Source organism: Stigmatopora nigra, chromosome 19, assembly GCF_051989575.1.
Source record: "Stigmatopora nigra isolate UIUO_SnigA chromosome 19, RoL_Snig_1.1, whole genome shotgun sequence".
Classification (NCBI taxonomy): Eukaryota; Metazoa; Chordata; class Actinopteri; order Syngnathiformes; family Syngnathidae; genus Stigmatopora; species Stigmatopora nigra.
The window spans coordinates 7,497,450-7,513,057 of NC_135526.1; the positions used below are offsets into that span (position 1 = coordinate 7,497,450).

The 15,608-nt window shown below is 41.0% G+C and overlaps 1 protein-coding gene across 4 annotated transcripts; it reads right to left on the reverse strand.

The window, feature by feature from the left end:
• Nucleotides 1-240: 240 nt before the first annotated feature.
• Nucleotides 241-15,396, reverse strand: shroom1 (shroom family member 1). Of its 4 annotated transcripts, none has more exons than XM_077740311.1 (10): nt 15,369-15,396; nt 15,199-15,270; nt 5,190-7,983; nt 4,940-5,117; nt 4,738-4,793; nt 3,927-4,535; nt 3,145-3,699; nt 2,547-2,634; nt 2,111-2,383; nt 241-649 (listed from the first exon to the last, which is right to left on the reverse strand). In XM_077740311.1, the coding sequence occupies exons 3-10, from the start codon at nt 7,805-7,807 to the stop codon at nt 395-397; spliced, it is 4,632 nt and encodes a 1,543-aa protein (XP_077596437.1). In that variant the 5' UTR covers nt 7,808-7,983; nt 15,199-15,270; nt 15,369-15,396; the 3' UTR covers nt 241-394. The 4 variants fall into 4 exon arrangements, with proteins under 4 accessions (XP_077596437.1, XP_077596439.1, XP_077596436.1 ...); XM_077740313.1 differs by lacking the exon at nt 15,369-15,396 and having other exon boundaries at nt 5,190-7,793; nt 7,880-7,983; nt 15,199-15,346; XM_077740310.1 differs by lacking the exon at nt 15,369-15,396 and having other exon boundaries at nt 15,199-15,346.
• Nucleotides 15,397-15,608: the final 212 nt, after the last annotated feature.

Genomic DNA, 15,608 nt, shown 5'->3' on the forward strand with positions numbered 1-15,608 from the left:
AGCTTAGAGAACAATGGTTTTGTTTTACACTACCTGCTAAAGCCGGGATTTGTCCAACTTTGTCTACAAAAGGGTGAAAGAAGGTGACATGGCAATATTCTGGGAGGCCGAACGTAGGTGAGGAAGCGTGAGGGGTCAATTTAAGTTGATTTTTGTAGTTGACCCTATACTTGACGGCAGTCAACTTGAATTTATTGATGAGGCCGTTGATCGAGTATTTCTTATAACGTCTTTTGACTACGGACTCGGACAGTAACTGAGCTCGAGTCGGTAAGAGTGAAGGTCGAGTCAAGGCACATGGGGATTGAAAAGTGTCATGAAGCGGGGTCGATCAGGGAATGGTCCAAGTGAACTGGTATAGACCGGTGGTTCCTCATGAACAAAATATCTGTGCTCACATGTGAAGGCTTCTGGTGAGGGCCTCCAGCTGCTCCTCACAGAGCTTTGTCTTCTCTTCCAGGTCCTTGCGGCGGATGAGCAGAGAAGCCTTGGTCTGCACAAAGCGCCGATAGTCGCACACTTGCTCGGTGCTCAGCTGGCGGGACAGGAAGGTGGATACAAGGCTCTCCCGGCGGTCCAGGTTGTCCTTAAGGTCTTTGGCGTCCTCCCGTTGCTTACACAGCAAACGGTGACGGTTGTCCAGAGATTGCTAGAATGCACACAAATACATAAGGGAAATATTAGCATGAGATTCTACATGAAATATAGTCTCAGTTCTAAAATTGAGTAGTTAAATAAATAAATATTTTAAAATAATAAATTCTACAAATAAAAAAAAACATTCAAAATATAATAATAAAATGTTGAAAAAAAGGGGAATATTTTCTATATCAATAGAAATATGTATATAATTTAATTAATATCATTTCAGACATATTAAAAATGATTAAATACCCCAAATCATTCTACAAAAATGATAACTGGTTTCATTCATTGTGTATATATTATGAAAATATTTACAAAGTTAAATTCTTAAACTATTAAAATTTGGAGGCATCGCTACCAAAACTATACTACTTACAAACTAATTAAATATACATTTCACACTTTATATAAACTGGCTTTTGATGAATGTGCATGATTCAGATTGTTTACTTCTACTGTAATCAAGACTGTTATGTAATACAAATTTAAAAAAATCATTATCACACAGTCATTTTTAATTGACTGTGCAGGTTTAAGCTTTGGATAGGGAGGTGAAGTGTTGCCTTGTGTCAACAGAGGGCAGGGTTGATGCAGATGTCATCGAAACCAGTGAGTTGCATGAGTTTCGGTGAGTGAGTGTAAACAGTTGTCTCCAGAGTACTGATAACGCTGTGAAATGACAAGCTTGCCCTCCGGACCGGAGCTGGCTTAACACATTCAGAACACTTTTCTTTAATGCTTCCACGAGACTTGTTTTGACAAATAAGTATTAAACTAAATGGGCTGGGATGCTTTTAGCCTTTGTGGAAAATAAAGCCTGAAACTAAATAGGATGGACTCCCATTACGTTAGTGTCACCATTTTAACCAAAGGCCCATTTGAGAGTAATGATCTTGCTTTACGAAATATTAGGCTTAATTACATTGGTTAAAACCAAGAACATGAACAAGTGCATTTTCTGCATTCCACATGGCGAGAAACTAAAGTTATTCTTCACCTTGCAGCCATGTTTGCTGTTCCAAAGTCAACACAACAGACTAAAGGACAACGGGAGAACGCATGGGAGCAGAGACGTAAACGTTCACTTATTTGCTGACGCTTCAATGAGCAGTACAGTTGAATTTAAATTTTGATCTTGTTGAAGAAAACACGTGGCTAATATTACAAACGGGACAAAGATCAAGAGGCTCCTGGTTTGTTAACAGTATCAACAAGAACAAGTCATGGGAGTTGTTAGCACACTAACAGTGGGCTCATAAAAAGACAGCTGCAGTACTTTTATTCCAATATAATATGTACTGTTAAAAGATTAGAAATCTATATACTATAACACACATTGCAGTGAATCAGACCAGTTTTTTTTTATATTTGCTGGTATTGTAATGTGGCCTTATTTACTTATTTTGTGTCTTAGGGTGAACTGTGATCATTATATTCATACGATTCACAGTTGAAAAACACTCACCTTCTCCTCAACATCCATTTCCTCATCCACAGTACTTAGGGCATTTTGCACCCTGGCCAGCCGGGCGGAGAGGCACAAGAGCAAGTTGACCACCCTCTCCAGATCCCCGATGAACAGGTTATACCTCTCCAGCTCCAGGGGTGGACAACACTCACGGACCAGAACTTCCAGAGCCTTGCCATGGGCTATATTGTCCTCCATTTCGGCTTGGAGGGCGTCCCGCGTCACCTTCAGCGAGCCCAGATGCTCCTCGATGCAGCACACCAACAAACCCTGTGAATGAAAGTATGAAGGAATTGAGACATCAAAAGATTACTGCTGGCCATATCCATGCCAAAAAATATGGAACTCAAAAGGTGGCAAGTCAATAGTTTTATCTCCAGCGGTCCTGCAATTACAGTGGTCTGGTGCAAGTTTTGACTTCATAGTAGATTACCTTCTTGCTAGCGAGGTCATTTGTGCCACAGACATCTCCGCTTGCAGTTTTAAAGCTGTCGTGTGACGACGGTATCTTGGTCTCACAACTGTAAAAAAAAAATGAACAGGTCAGGCTGACATCATAAGAACAGAACATGCAGACCTTTTTGTCTATACAAGTTCAATTATGCTTAGACTATCTCTCTCGCGCTCTTTGCTTACATTTGCAGAAACGTGTGCAAGTATAGGAGTTTGCAGATATACAGGAGAACGTAATGTAACATGGCACCTTCTTTGGATAACACCAATCACGATTGTGTTTCATACAGAAACACTATACAGTACTGGGTATTGTCATTAATTAGCCTTTAGAAGACAATTATCCTCTCCATTACCAGAGTTGTAGAGATTGTTTCACCAGACACATTAGATAACTAGTCAGTCAATTGTCAGTCCAAGTTGATAGAGTCAGGATGGTAGACTCAAACAAGAACCTTATGATATTGGTACCGATTTGCTGTTAGATGTTTTAAGTGGTGCATGCAATTGAGTACAGTGGCACAGTTCTTAGGGGGCATGTACTATTTCCTTTTTCTATAATACCGCATGTTACTGACCTTTCCGCAGCTTCTTTTCGCTCCTGTTTCTTCTTGTAGTGCTCTTCCATCAGCAGTGTGTCCTCAGACAGCAGTTGCTCCATCAGCATCAGCGCCGTCTTACGATTGGTTAGCGGATAGAGTGTGGGGGCAAGTGACCGGTCTTCCTTGACCACGGCCTCGACCATCTCCTCCCATGATGGTTTCTTACCAGGATTCTCTGAACTTGCTGTTTCTTTCTCTGTTTGACAACTTTCCTCAAACTCTTGATTATCTCTGGAATCACTGTCCAACCTTTCAGGTTTTTCCTCCTCTACGATCTGCTCATCAGAAACCAAAGTGCAGGTAGACACTGAGGCTTTCCTCATCTGACAGGCAGGGATTGCAATGGAAGCCTCATGAAAATCAGAGTTCCCCTTCTTCACGTCCTCTTTGGTCTGATCCTCCTCTGACGGAATAATCCATGAGGACGGATCTGTAGTCACGCCACAGCTCAGGGATACTTCATGGGCAGGAGATTGGACACCTTTGCTGGGTTCGACCACTGAATAATCGTCATGAGGACAGCCGGAACCTCTGGAAGGAAGAGTTGTGATGAAAAGAATGCAAAAGATCAAACATCTAGTAAAATTACTCTTAAATAGCAGCAATTATATTAAGTTAAAAGCTAAACTTTTAAGAATGTGTGCAAAAATCAATTTAATTACAGGAGGAAATATGTGTTATTGTGTTTAATAATAAACACAAGCAGTTTTGATCATTTGGAACAACAACATTAAAACAGATATTAGTGGATGAGTCACCTGGAGTTGGCTTTGTTTTCATAAGGTTGCTGTATCTGTGTAGTGGCAGACATGGTGGACCTAACCTCCCTTTCAATGCTCTCTTGGCCTACAATGGCCTGGCAATGAGGGTAAGAGGGCGCCTCGAAGGGAGGTTTGCTAGACAGGAATTCATCTGTGGGAGGACTGCAAGATCCAGAAGATTTCCTTTTGCCCGGGGAGTGGGATCCACTCAAGTTTATTTTTCCTATTCTCAGCTTAATGTCAACATCTTCCCCAGCTACCAGCACTGGATCGGAGGTTTGATTCAGAATGGACTTTTTCTCTATATGGAATTGTGTCAGTCCCTTCAGGTCAGAAATGTCTGTTTCATTCTTCACTTGATTCACTGTGTGCTTCTTCCACTCTCTTTCCGTCCCCTGAGCTTCTTTGACCTTAGCAAATAGCGAACTATTTCTCACATCTCGGCATGCCTGATCCAGCTGCTCAGAACTTTTACTAAAAGCACACATTCTTGTTAACTTGGATGTCCCGAGTTCTTCCATAGATCTTCCTCTTTGTGCTCCCACACGGATTTGATGATGGGCCTCAGGTGTGGAGACCCCTCCAGCTCTCATGCTTTTCTGGAGTCTATAAATTAAAAGCAGTAAACAAGCCATGTGACTGTGCAAATCATTTAGACAATAGAAACAGGCTTGGTGTCGTTAGAGAGTGGTTTTGACCAAGAAAATTAATTTGAATGGAATGTTAATTTGCCACAGTCTACACATAATACAACCATGCCCTAAAAACAAAAGAAATGTTGCAACATTACAGTTGCACTGGTACATACCTGCAGGTTTCGGTGGAATTAACTTCTTCTTGATCATTTCCATTGATCCCAAGCACCTGAGGAGGATAGAGGACAAACAACAGAACTAAATATTGAGTCATTTTCTTTCATTCAGTACAATAAGTTCAGTGCATTTCAAACAGTCATACCACTTATTTTGGGAATGCACAAGTTAAAAAAAATGTTTTTTTTTTTAACCCACCTGGATTGGATGTGGTGTGGATGTGGATCTGTTCCTGAAAATTGTAGGGTCAGGTTGCTCTACGAGATTCTCCGCAGAGGAATACATGCCATGCGTTAGATATAATCTTTCCTTCCATCCGTTTGATTGCCCTTCAGGTCGACCTGGAGATGGTTGTGCTGAGAAGAACTGGGCGTACCTATTTTTGTGAAACATTCAATTAAAATGACAAATAGAAACTAAAATCTTTTCAATCAGTCGCAAATCTTACCTAACAGAGCTGGTGGAGGCATCAAGGATGCGTCCTGCAGACTGGGGTCTATTTAGTTTCTTTTTTATCGGATTGCCTTCAGTACTTGCAGATAAAGGCCTGGGAATCCAGTCAAATGGTCTTTCTCCCAAAGAGTGCCTCTGCCTGGGAGGTATTGGTAGTTGAGGACTTAATTGTTGGGGTTCCGCAACTCTCTGACCCGTTTTACGTTCCATATATTCCACCAGTGCCTTGTGTTGCAGATGCTTTAAGTTCGTCCTTGAAGCGCTGGAGGCGGACAGCGCACGGCCCCGAGTTTCAAACATCCTTCTACGTGCTGCTACGAGTCCCTGCTCTCTGGTCTGCACATGATCCTGCCAGTCACTGTCCATTCCAAACAGGCTATCACTATCGTTGCCAAAGGAGCGGCAAGCTGAGTGACAGGAGCCGCCACCGAGATGGTTGAGCTTCTCAGGTTCAGAGTAGCACATCTTTTTTTGCTCTGCAGTCAATCGCTTTCGGCCCCCGATTCGTGGCGGCACCTGAGGTTGGGCCACATTTGCAGATCCCCTATTTTCTCTTTCCGTTATGACGTTCATCTGCTTAGGACTCTGGCTCACCTCTTCCACTATGCTCCCCTTGTCCATCTCCTCAGAGGCAACAGACGGGGTAAGGGTATCTGTGGAAGTTTCAGAATCTTGTGAAGGGGAATACGAGTGACTCACGGGTGATATTATTTCAAGTTTTGAGCTGGGGCGATGAGCTGAAGCCAGTTGCAGATCCCTTCTTTTAAATGATGTCTCCTTCAATACTTTTGATTGGGCGTACTTTAGCTTCTCTTTGTAGTACTTTTTATAGGAGTCATCCAGGGTATTACAAGAAATAGGATCAACTCCCCTCGCATCGTTTTTAGGTGCATCACTTTGCTGAGGTCTTCCATTCTTCAAACACACATCAGTGGCAACCGCTACGTTTTGAGCTGCTTCTTTATCGGTCACACCAAATTCGACATCCTTTTTTGACATAAATGTTCTATTAGCCTCTGTGAGATGGTAGAGAAGTGGGGTGGTTTCTTTGTTTATCCTATCGCTGACTACATCTGACAGTGGCTGTCTTTTCCCCTTATTTATCTGCTCTTCTCCCTTTGGCTGTTTAGATGGCTCACTGCAGTTCAGTGGGTTGATTTCCTTTGTTTGCAAAGTTGAATGTGGGTTGATTTTCTCAGGCCCACAGTAAAATATAGGATTGGTTGTAGTATGGCGCCCCATCTCTCGACTCTCTGTGTCAATTTGTTCAAAGGATTCCAAATTTTGAGAGGACCGTGCTGAAAATGAGACGGGTTTGTGATTTTCTTGATCAAAACTTCTTGGTGTAATATCCTTGCTCTGGATACTTCTTTCGTCCTCTCCATGATTTATGGGTATAAATAAATTTTCCATTGTGCTGTGACATCTCTCCCTTTCTTTTGGTCGAGGTCTGTCCAGCAAAGAAGAGCATTCACTTGCAGCTTCAGTCCCAATCACAGATGCCGAATGTTTTCTCATTCTGCCTTCAGACTGCTTACACATTCCTGTGACAAAGTAGTACTGACCTTTATGTGTGATGCTGCTGTTGATGAAGCCCGTCTGTTCGGCAATCCAATCACTAGATACACGGACCGGCTCTGAACCCCTCCACTTCAAATGCTGCCTTTTGTCAGACTCACTCCCGAAAGACCGATCAGTCCGACTATGATCCACTCCATTAAAACCACCTCCAATTGATAACTGCTGAGCCTTCCGATGTTCAGACTGGCTTGTAACTTTAGGAAGTGAATATCTCTGGAAGTTAGTCGATGTCTGCTGCTTAGAGGGAGCTTTGTTGTCTGGGATGAAGAGATTGATGTGGTTCATGGAGTTTTCTTCATAAGAGGGAGACTGAGAGTGGTTGCTTGGCAGTTGCTGAATATCCACTGGTAGCCCATTTCGTTGAGCTGAGTATACTTCGGGGCTGACGGAGTTGATTGGCTCTGGTTTAGCCATGCCGGTTTGGGAGACACTCCTTATGTGGAGATGTGGATGGTGATTAGTTTGTGATCGGAGCTGTTGAGTCTCAGAACTAAGTTGACCCTTGCTGTTATCTACATTTTTAGGGGCTATAAATTTAGTCGGTCGAGGAGGGATTTGGTGAGGACCAATGGGACTGTAATCCCCTTGTGATGGAACCCTATGTGACACCTTTGACATTACTTTGTCATTGGTATAGAAACTACCATTTCCACTCTGCTTATGAGTACTATTGCGATAGTTCTGCGAGATCACCTCCATCGAATGATATAATTGGTCCATGGTCTTTGGGTTTGCCTGCAAACCCTGGTTGGGATGATACATGGACTTTATATATTTAAGGTCAGCATAGGGGTTGAAAGAACTAGACTGCAGGTCTTCTGGGAAATGAAGTGATGGTGGATAGTCTGGAGCAGTGGACCCCCCAGAGAAGGAGCTGTAGGCTGAGTCTCCTTTGCCGTGCTGGTGGTGGTGGGCAAATTGTTCGACAATGCTGCTATTGGACCTGGCTGGGGATAGCCGACTGACGGGCAGGCTCGGAGGATGCAAATCCACGTTGCTCATTCTTTCAAATTGGAAGCTGTAAGAATCCATGGAATATTGGGAGGGGTGTCAAGAAGGAGCAAGGGGAGCATTTATCTGCCTTTCAACTGGGGAAAGTCCTACCAACACATTTGCACCAGGTTGTGCAGAGTGTAGGTCACTTATTAAGTCATTTTTCCACCTCCTTATGGCTTATTCAAATCTTCAGGGAATGTTGGAAGAAGTCCCTAGAATGAAAAAAGCAAAAATACAAACTCTCTGTTAGCCTGCAATGTATTTGACACATACCTATACTATACTAAATTTAAGGTCAGAAAAGTTCATCACACATTTTAGGGTCCCTCTCTTGAAACCTTAGATTAACCAGGTCTCTAATTAGACTCTGAGGTCATCTGAGCGTTTTGCAGCAAACACGTAAAAGTATTTTAGGAATTCAGTAAAATTACAGCGCACATGAAGAAACTTCATGTGACACATAATACCTCATTATAAGAAACGGTTACTCTGTAATACTTGAGCTTGTATTTTTCTTTTTCTTTGAATTGAGTATGAACAACACAAAATATAAAAAAACACTATTAATAATAATAGTGTATTGTGTTCATTAAGGGCTTACTGATCTTCAAATGCACACAAACACACTCACCCACACACACAAATGCAAGGAGAGAGAGGCTCCCCAAGAGGGGAGCGTTCAAGTGGAAGTGATGGAGGGGACAGGCAGTGGCACAATGTACAGAGAAGGAGAGTGAAGTGGGGGTGAGCTAGAAACAGGGTGACTTGCCCAGACAAATACCCTCACAAGCATACAAAGTACAACATGTAGGAGCACTATGGAGCCATTATTGCAACAAAAGCAGAACATTAATACTTGCAACGTGAAAGGGTCAACTTAAAAAGAGCATGACTGGCATAAAAGTATACAAAACTTACCCCAACTTTGTTCCGTACCCTTTCTCAAGCCCAAAAAAAGCCATGTGGCCTTCGAAAGAGAAACCCCTGAAATATCGAATCTGTTTTCACGACATGTTTCTTCCAGGAGGCACCAGCGCCAAGCAACCAGACGAGCACAATATTAAAACAGAAGACTTGTAGAGTGCCTTCTCTCTCTCTCTCTCTCTCTCTCTAAGAGCCCCCACCACTCGCCCCTTCTTTCTCTCTGCGACCTGTGGCTGTTTAGTGGGAACCAGCCATTGGCCGCCTGATGACGTCCGGCTCTGCGATGCACAATGAGAGCAGCAGAGGGAATATTTCACGTTAGTGCCGAACAACACAGAGCGAGAGAAGAAAAAAAAAAAAAAAAGAGGCCTCGCATTCCTGGCTGGCTTCAAAGACGGAGCACGGCCCGGGCGCCATTCATTCCCAAGGTCCTGAGCCCGGCATATGGAGACTAGCCAAGGCAGGAGGGAGGGAGAGAATGAGAGAAGAGGAGAAGGAAGCAAGGCTGGGTGGGGGGAATGAGTGGACGTGTGACCTCTGGAGGCCTGGCACCCCCAACCAAATCTCAAAAGACAAATTACTTTTTTATCAGTTTTTTACCATCACCTGTTATGAAGAGTCATGGCAAAGTCCGCATAACATTCAACTGCTGTGTTATTGTCCTCCATTTTTTAAATGCTACTTTACAATGTCATTTTAAAACCCATGCGGAATGTGGATATACAACATGCAGGAAAAAGATCTACATTAGAAACCAACAAATGCGCCTGTTTAACAGCTGTGAAATGAAGACAATTCTTTGCTTTTAACCTCAAACTCTCAAAGCTGTTTGAAATAAACTAAATAAGACATTGGTGACAAAACACTCGTATTTCATGTACTGTAAAACAATGCCCAATGTTTACACCTCCCCTGCATGTGATCAATTGGGGATAAACGCTGAACATTGAACATTCTCATGACCGCATTCTGCCTAGCAAAAGAGGGAGGTGAATTAGTCTTAAGCGGCACAGGAATGCATTGACAGAAAATTGCCACGTAGACATAGAATACGTCACAGAAGGACACTATAATGTCGAAAGAGAAAAAAAGAGGTGCTTCTTTTAAAAAGTTGGTAGATAAATTGTTTCAACGCAAGAAAAAAGAAGTATTTGCTGTGTACTGGTGTGGACCCCATGCTGGGGAAGCACTCTCAGTCCTTATAATAAGCTCTACATTCCTCCCACATCCAGATCTAATACCTGACTATACATAAATGAATTGTATCAAAAGTATTCAAAATGAAAAATGTTCTAAACCTTGCCATGAGTTGAAGTAGCCTGTAAGCTGATACTTGCAACCGATAAACTTTAAATGGCCTTTGAGCAGACAATTACTTTAGCATTATAGACCCCACATGACTTCTGTTTCAATATGATCTTGTCACGCTCACTCTAACTGAACTTAGCATTCCTCCAAACTGGGGAGTTAAAAAGAGTGAAGTTTCACTTAATTGAAAAGACCATATTTTGACAAAATCCATGTGTCTGTTTCCTTAGAAAAATACTGCAAGAACATGCACTATATGCCTGCCTATTCATCCAGTTGAATTAAAGCCATTTCTTGTGATGAAACATGAAGACACACCCGACATCAAGCCTTACCTGTTTGACATGGTTATGGTTAGTCCCTTTGTAAAATTGTTTAGAACAACACATGTAGAAAACAATTAAACAAGGATTGCTAGAGGAAAAAAACAAGGGAGATGATGAACGTGTGAAAGCAAAAATGTCCCAAGAGGAAAAAAAAAAGAAAAAAAAGAAAAAAGAAGATGAGGTGACCCGGCAGGAGGCCAAGGACAAACACTGCAGGACAAAAAAAAACAACAGCGAGTGACCCACTTAGTGCTCAAAGGTCGGACAAGTTCCCATTATTACAGAAATATGTAATTGTGAAAGGAAGAAAACAAGCATTATTGTTCTTGAATCATGCTTAAGATGTGCTCCAGAATAAACAAGATGGATCACCATGTGGTGCTTTTAAAAGGAACCAGTGAAGCACCTTGCATGCTTTTACAAAATGTCAAATTGGCATAAATGACGCAGATTAAACTTTAGCAGGGAAGCTGCATGACGCAATATGGACCTTGGCACTGGTAACACTGGCGAAAATCTGCGGAGTGAAGACAACCTGACATTTGCTTCATAATTTGCCAGTCCCTCACATACACAATGGGATTGTATACTAGTGTGACATTTACCAGGGCCGTTTTATTAGTCATATTATCTAACTGGACCCATCCATCACGCGCACGGACAGCTTTTCATCATCTCCATGCAACCTGAGAGGCTGTTCAGGCACACACGCCGCAAGCACTACCACAAAATTACCTTTTCTCTCATCATCTGCCTCACTAGCACACAAAACATGGAGGAGGTACTGTGTCCTTTGATCATAACTGAAATGGCAACATTAAAAGACGCCGTAACATCAATCACTGACTGGATTCTGGATCTTTAGGGTGGCTTTTTTCCATCCATCAATGCTACTGAAATGTGATTATTCCCTGTCATCCTTCCCAGCTCAGATGAATTGATGAAAGCAATCAATGACTTGCTTAAAAACGTGAAAAGTGCAGTAAAATAAAGATTCTGGGATTTGGGTAGATAAAGCGTGGAAGTCCTAAATTCACTGTAATATTATTTCGCTTTAAAAAAATGTTAACCAAATCAAGGAATGGAAAAATGTTAAGGTTCAAACACACACACACACACACACACACAGTTGCCTGATATTTGACACCAACGTATCGCAGTGACTTCTAAAGCGCGGAACAAAAGTGTAGGTGTGGCGTTGTCAGACAGGCACACAAAGTAAGTATTAGGGGTTTGGAAAAAGGGAATCGTCCTATGGCTCCCATTTGTTTCATACACAATTATCTCCTGAGCTAAGATGCAAAGGAAGAAGAAGAGAGTGAAACAAGGCCGGAATCTAGAATTTTCCAACTGGTTTTGTATAGTGTGAGTTGAGAATAATTAAAATAGAAGACTTCTGCCCTTCCCTAACATGAAAACCATTCTTACACAGCACTTTAGAACTCATTAGACATAATCACTGAGCCCAGACAGCCAATCAGTGAAAAACAGGAATCATGAGAATATACAGTATATGCTCAGACCAAACTTAAATGCTAGAGAAAAAAAAGGTTGTTTGAGCATAGCTTCCATGAAGGTCATGACAACACAGTGAATGATTTTTAGCATTTGCCTATCATTTATTAATCCCTGACGAAAAATGTTTACCCACTTGACGGCATTTGAACTGACTCACACTTCCTTTTAGTCTATGAGCTTTACACACCTTTCTTCTGATAGGAAACAATCAAAAATGATGTCATATTCAAAAGGAACGCACCAGGACAAGTTTACAGGCTTTTCCCAAAGGTGTGATGACAACATGATATTTGAGAGTCAAGTTGTTGGACTTTGTGTGTTTACTGGACTTTACTACTCTGCTTTTTTTTAGCATCATAGTTGTTTTAAACCTGTTTTGGATCTATATTCTTTAAATGGGATTCATTTCTTCCTCCATTATTCAAGATAGGTTCCAACAAACTGTCACCAAAATTATGCTATATATAAAACTTTGATATCATCAGAAATGACGTCTTGTTAAGCCTGATAAGAAAACCATATTGACTGCAAATATTGCTGAGCATTTTACAAGCATTATGGTGAATATTAACAGGCCAATCAATCATCTACTTGCCCAGTTTGTTCTTTGGAGAAAAAAAAAGTATTTATTTGCTAGAATGACAGACTTTACTGTAACACAGAAGTGAAGTTGAATAAGAGAAACCTACATTTTTTTTGACACCAGCTTTTGTCTCCAAATTGCACCTGCACTTGATTTAAGTGACACAATGTTCTCTGGTACTTGGTTCAATAGTGTCATCAAGCAAAAATTATTTAATTTGTCATCGGACTTTGTCTAGGGTTGAAAAAAGAAAAATCATTACAAGTGCAGGGAGAGTTTTAAACCCGCTTGAACTTGAAAAGCAACCCTTGGAGCCAAAACCAGTTAGTTCCACTTCACGTAAGGAAGCTGCATGTTAAAAGGTCGGAAGAAGAATGTAAACATCAAGAGTCAAAACAAGCACATTAGCAGTCGCAAAGGGTGCTTAAACTGAATTATTGACACACATCAGTGTTTTTGCACAATGTAATGCTTACCTTGGCAACCAACGTACATTGCAAAGTTAATCATTTATTTGTAAAGATTAGGAAAAAAAATTACAAAAGGGCTACGAAGCCATTATTTCCTCAGCAATCAATGTCATGTGTCAATCAGCAGTTTCTATTGGTCTATTTATTCTGAAAATCTAGGTCAAAGTAAAAAAAATAATTGTATTGGGATATTTTCAACTTCATTTATAGGTATAATATGGTATAAGTCACATTGGCAAAATTCACTTTTGCAGGTAAATTCTTGTACTCTGTATTATATTTATATTCTAACTTTTGAAAAGGTTTGCAAGTTGCAATTGTGTTTTTTTCAGATACATCCTCAATAACAGCCATGCATTCATTGTTTGTGTCTAAAAATAAGAAAACGTAAAAAAAAGATGCAACCAGAGTGTGAACGCCCAAGGCAAATGTAGTATGTGATGGATGGCTTTTGTGTTCCATAGTGCCTGCCCTTCTACCTGAGTCGCCATAGTTTTGTTCCCAGCTTCCTTTCTTCAACAATCTTTCACTCCACACATACACACCAATACCCAGAGTTTGGCATGGGGGGTGTAGGTATTATTTTACTTCCACTCACGTTCTACACTGCAGTATCAGTGACCATGAGTGTGAACTGCTAGTGCATAAATATAGTTCTTTGGTGTTTTTTTTTTCTCACTCTATTCAATAAAGCTACTGAAAATGTACCACCAGATGCATCTGTCCTTGACCACTTGAAGGCATCACAATGAGTTGGTCACTTTCAGTGGCAGGCTATAATGAGTTAACCTTTTGTTCGTTATAACCATGTTGTTATGAGGGTTAGGTAACTCTGTCACACTGCAATGCTTTTTTAAAAGTACAGGAAAATAGCTTGTCATCACAGAAGTAAACAAAAATGCAGTAGACGTGGTTCACAATTCACTAAGCTGCCACGAATGAACAACTTGACTTAAACCCTGCATGCATTCGTTTGACATTTTGCTATACTGATAACTGTCCGTTCCTTGGATTTATTTTCCACAAAGTTGTGGACTTACCGGCTCTATACATTTTCTTATGAGCAGTATAGCACATAGCCCAGGTCAGATAAGGTCAATGGTGAGGACCCTTCTGCAAGGGCCAAATAGTAAGGCTCAGTGTGCTTGACTATGCACTGCATGAGTGCTTACGTTTCAGGCCTGGGACAAAACACTAGTGTCCGCTTTCCCGAGGCATTCACAGCCCGCCGTGCCTTTTGTACCGGCTTTTAATAAAACATAGACACCCGTTATTATGTTGAAAGGCCTCCCCAGTGCATAATTCAGGCCCACGGTCCATTTGAAACAAGAAGATGAGGTTAAGAGACAATGACACAATGCTGGCAAAAAATAAGAGGTATTGTTTTAAATTAGGGTGCAATTATATGCCTATAGTAAAAAATAACACCTATGTAACCCAAAGGAATCACTAGGAAGGGAAACATTTTACGATCGAGGACATTTTTACTTAATCTAAACCAGAAATGTCACTGTAATTTAAAGGGTAAAGATTGGAACACACAATTTAGTGTCCAATCAGCCTATCGTGGAATGTGGGAAGAAACAAGAGCACCAAGAGAAAACCTGCACAGGCCCGGGGAGAACATACAAACTCCACACAGGTAGACAGACCTGGATTTGGACCCAGGTTCACCATTGTGAGGCCAACGCATTAACCACACAGTCACCCCAATGAAGTTTCTATGAGTTGGAATTGAATTAAAATTGCAAAAACAAAACAAAACCGCATTTTCATCGAATTGCCATTTAGTCAATCATCAGCATCAAGAGGACCACTTAAAGTCACTGAACATCTTCACTATTAAACACATCCCTATTGGCAATCAATATTATGTTCATAACAACACATCTATTGAAAATATTTTGGCAAAAATAAGTCAGTATTTGTTCAAGAACGAATTTATCAAATATAGGATTATTATTTTTAGGTTTTTTTTTTTTGATGGAGTAATAATATTATTCATCTTAATCGTAAATACATTACAAAATAAGTCAAAAGTCCAAATAGGAGTAGGGATTTTGGACTACAAGTGTTGCATTCAGACAACAGTGTCGTAATACAACACAGTCTAACTCGAAAACAACATTGATCGATCTCAAGAAACTAACTTGTGAACGCATAAATAGCTTGAAATACAATTCTCAAGTGATATATGTTCTTGATAGGAGTCATATTTTCCACGATAAAAGCAAGATGTTGACAGCTTGACAACCGAAACTGACAACCGCAAGCGCACCTGCGGCCCCTTTCGCGTACCTGCTATGCAACTGACTTCGTCCTTTTTTCGCCTCGTACTCCTTCGTCCTTGGTCCACGGCGTTTCTTCAAGCTATAAAATGAAAGCAATAACGTTTTTTTAATTAGATCATGTGTCTCACCAACAAATTGAAAGGATTCATAAGCTTTTCCCTTTCTCCTAGGAGTTACCTTTAGTTTCATGGAGGAGGAGGACAAGAGGATGAAGAATAATCGCATGTGGTGATGGCCAATAAGAGGGAGAAGAAGGCGGGCTTCGTATGGAGAAGCGTTTCTATTGGTCAAAAGTGACAATGCCAGTGAAACGTTCACTTTCTCCTCTGCTGGCGAGTTTTGGAACATAAATTAATGACATAAAAAAGAGAAAAACATTCTAACTCAACACGGATTGATAGCATGGAATTTTATATA

Bases quoted from the DNA above. Each gene is read 5' to 3' on its own strand.
- shroom1 (XM_077740311.1), bottom strand. From the start codon at position 7,807: ATGGATTCTTACAGCTTCCAATTTGAAAGAATGAGCAACGTGGATTTG. The intron at 4,536-4,737 runs GTATGTACCAGT...TTTAATTTATAG, and splicing joins AATTCCACCGAAACCTGCAG to ACTCCAGAAAAGCATGAGAG. The intron at 650-2,110 runs GTGAGTGTTTTT...TGTGCATTCTAG, and splicing joins AAATGGATGTTGAGGAGAAG to CAATCTCTGGACAACCGTCA.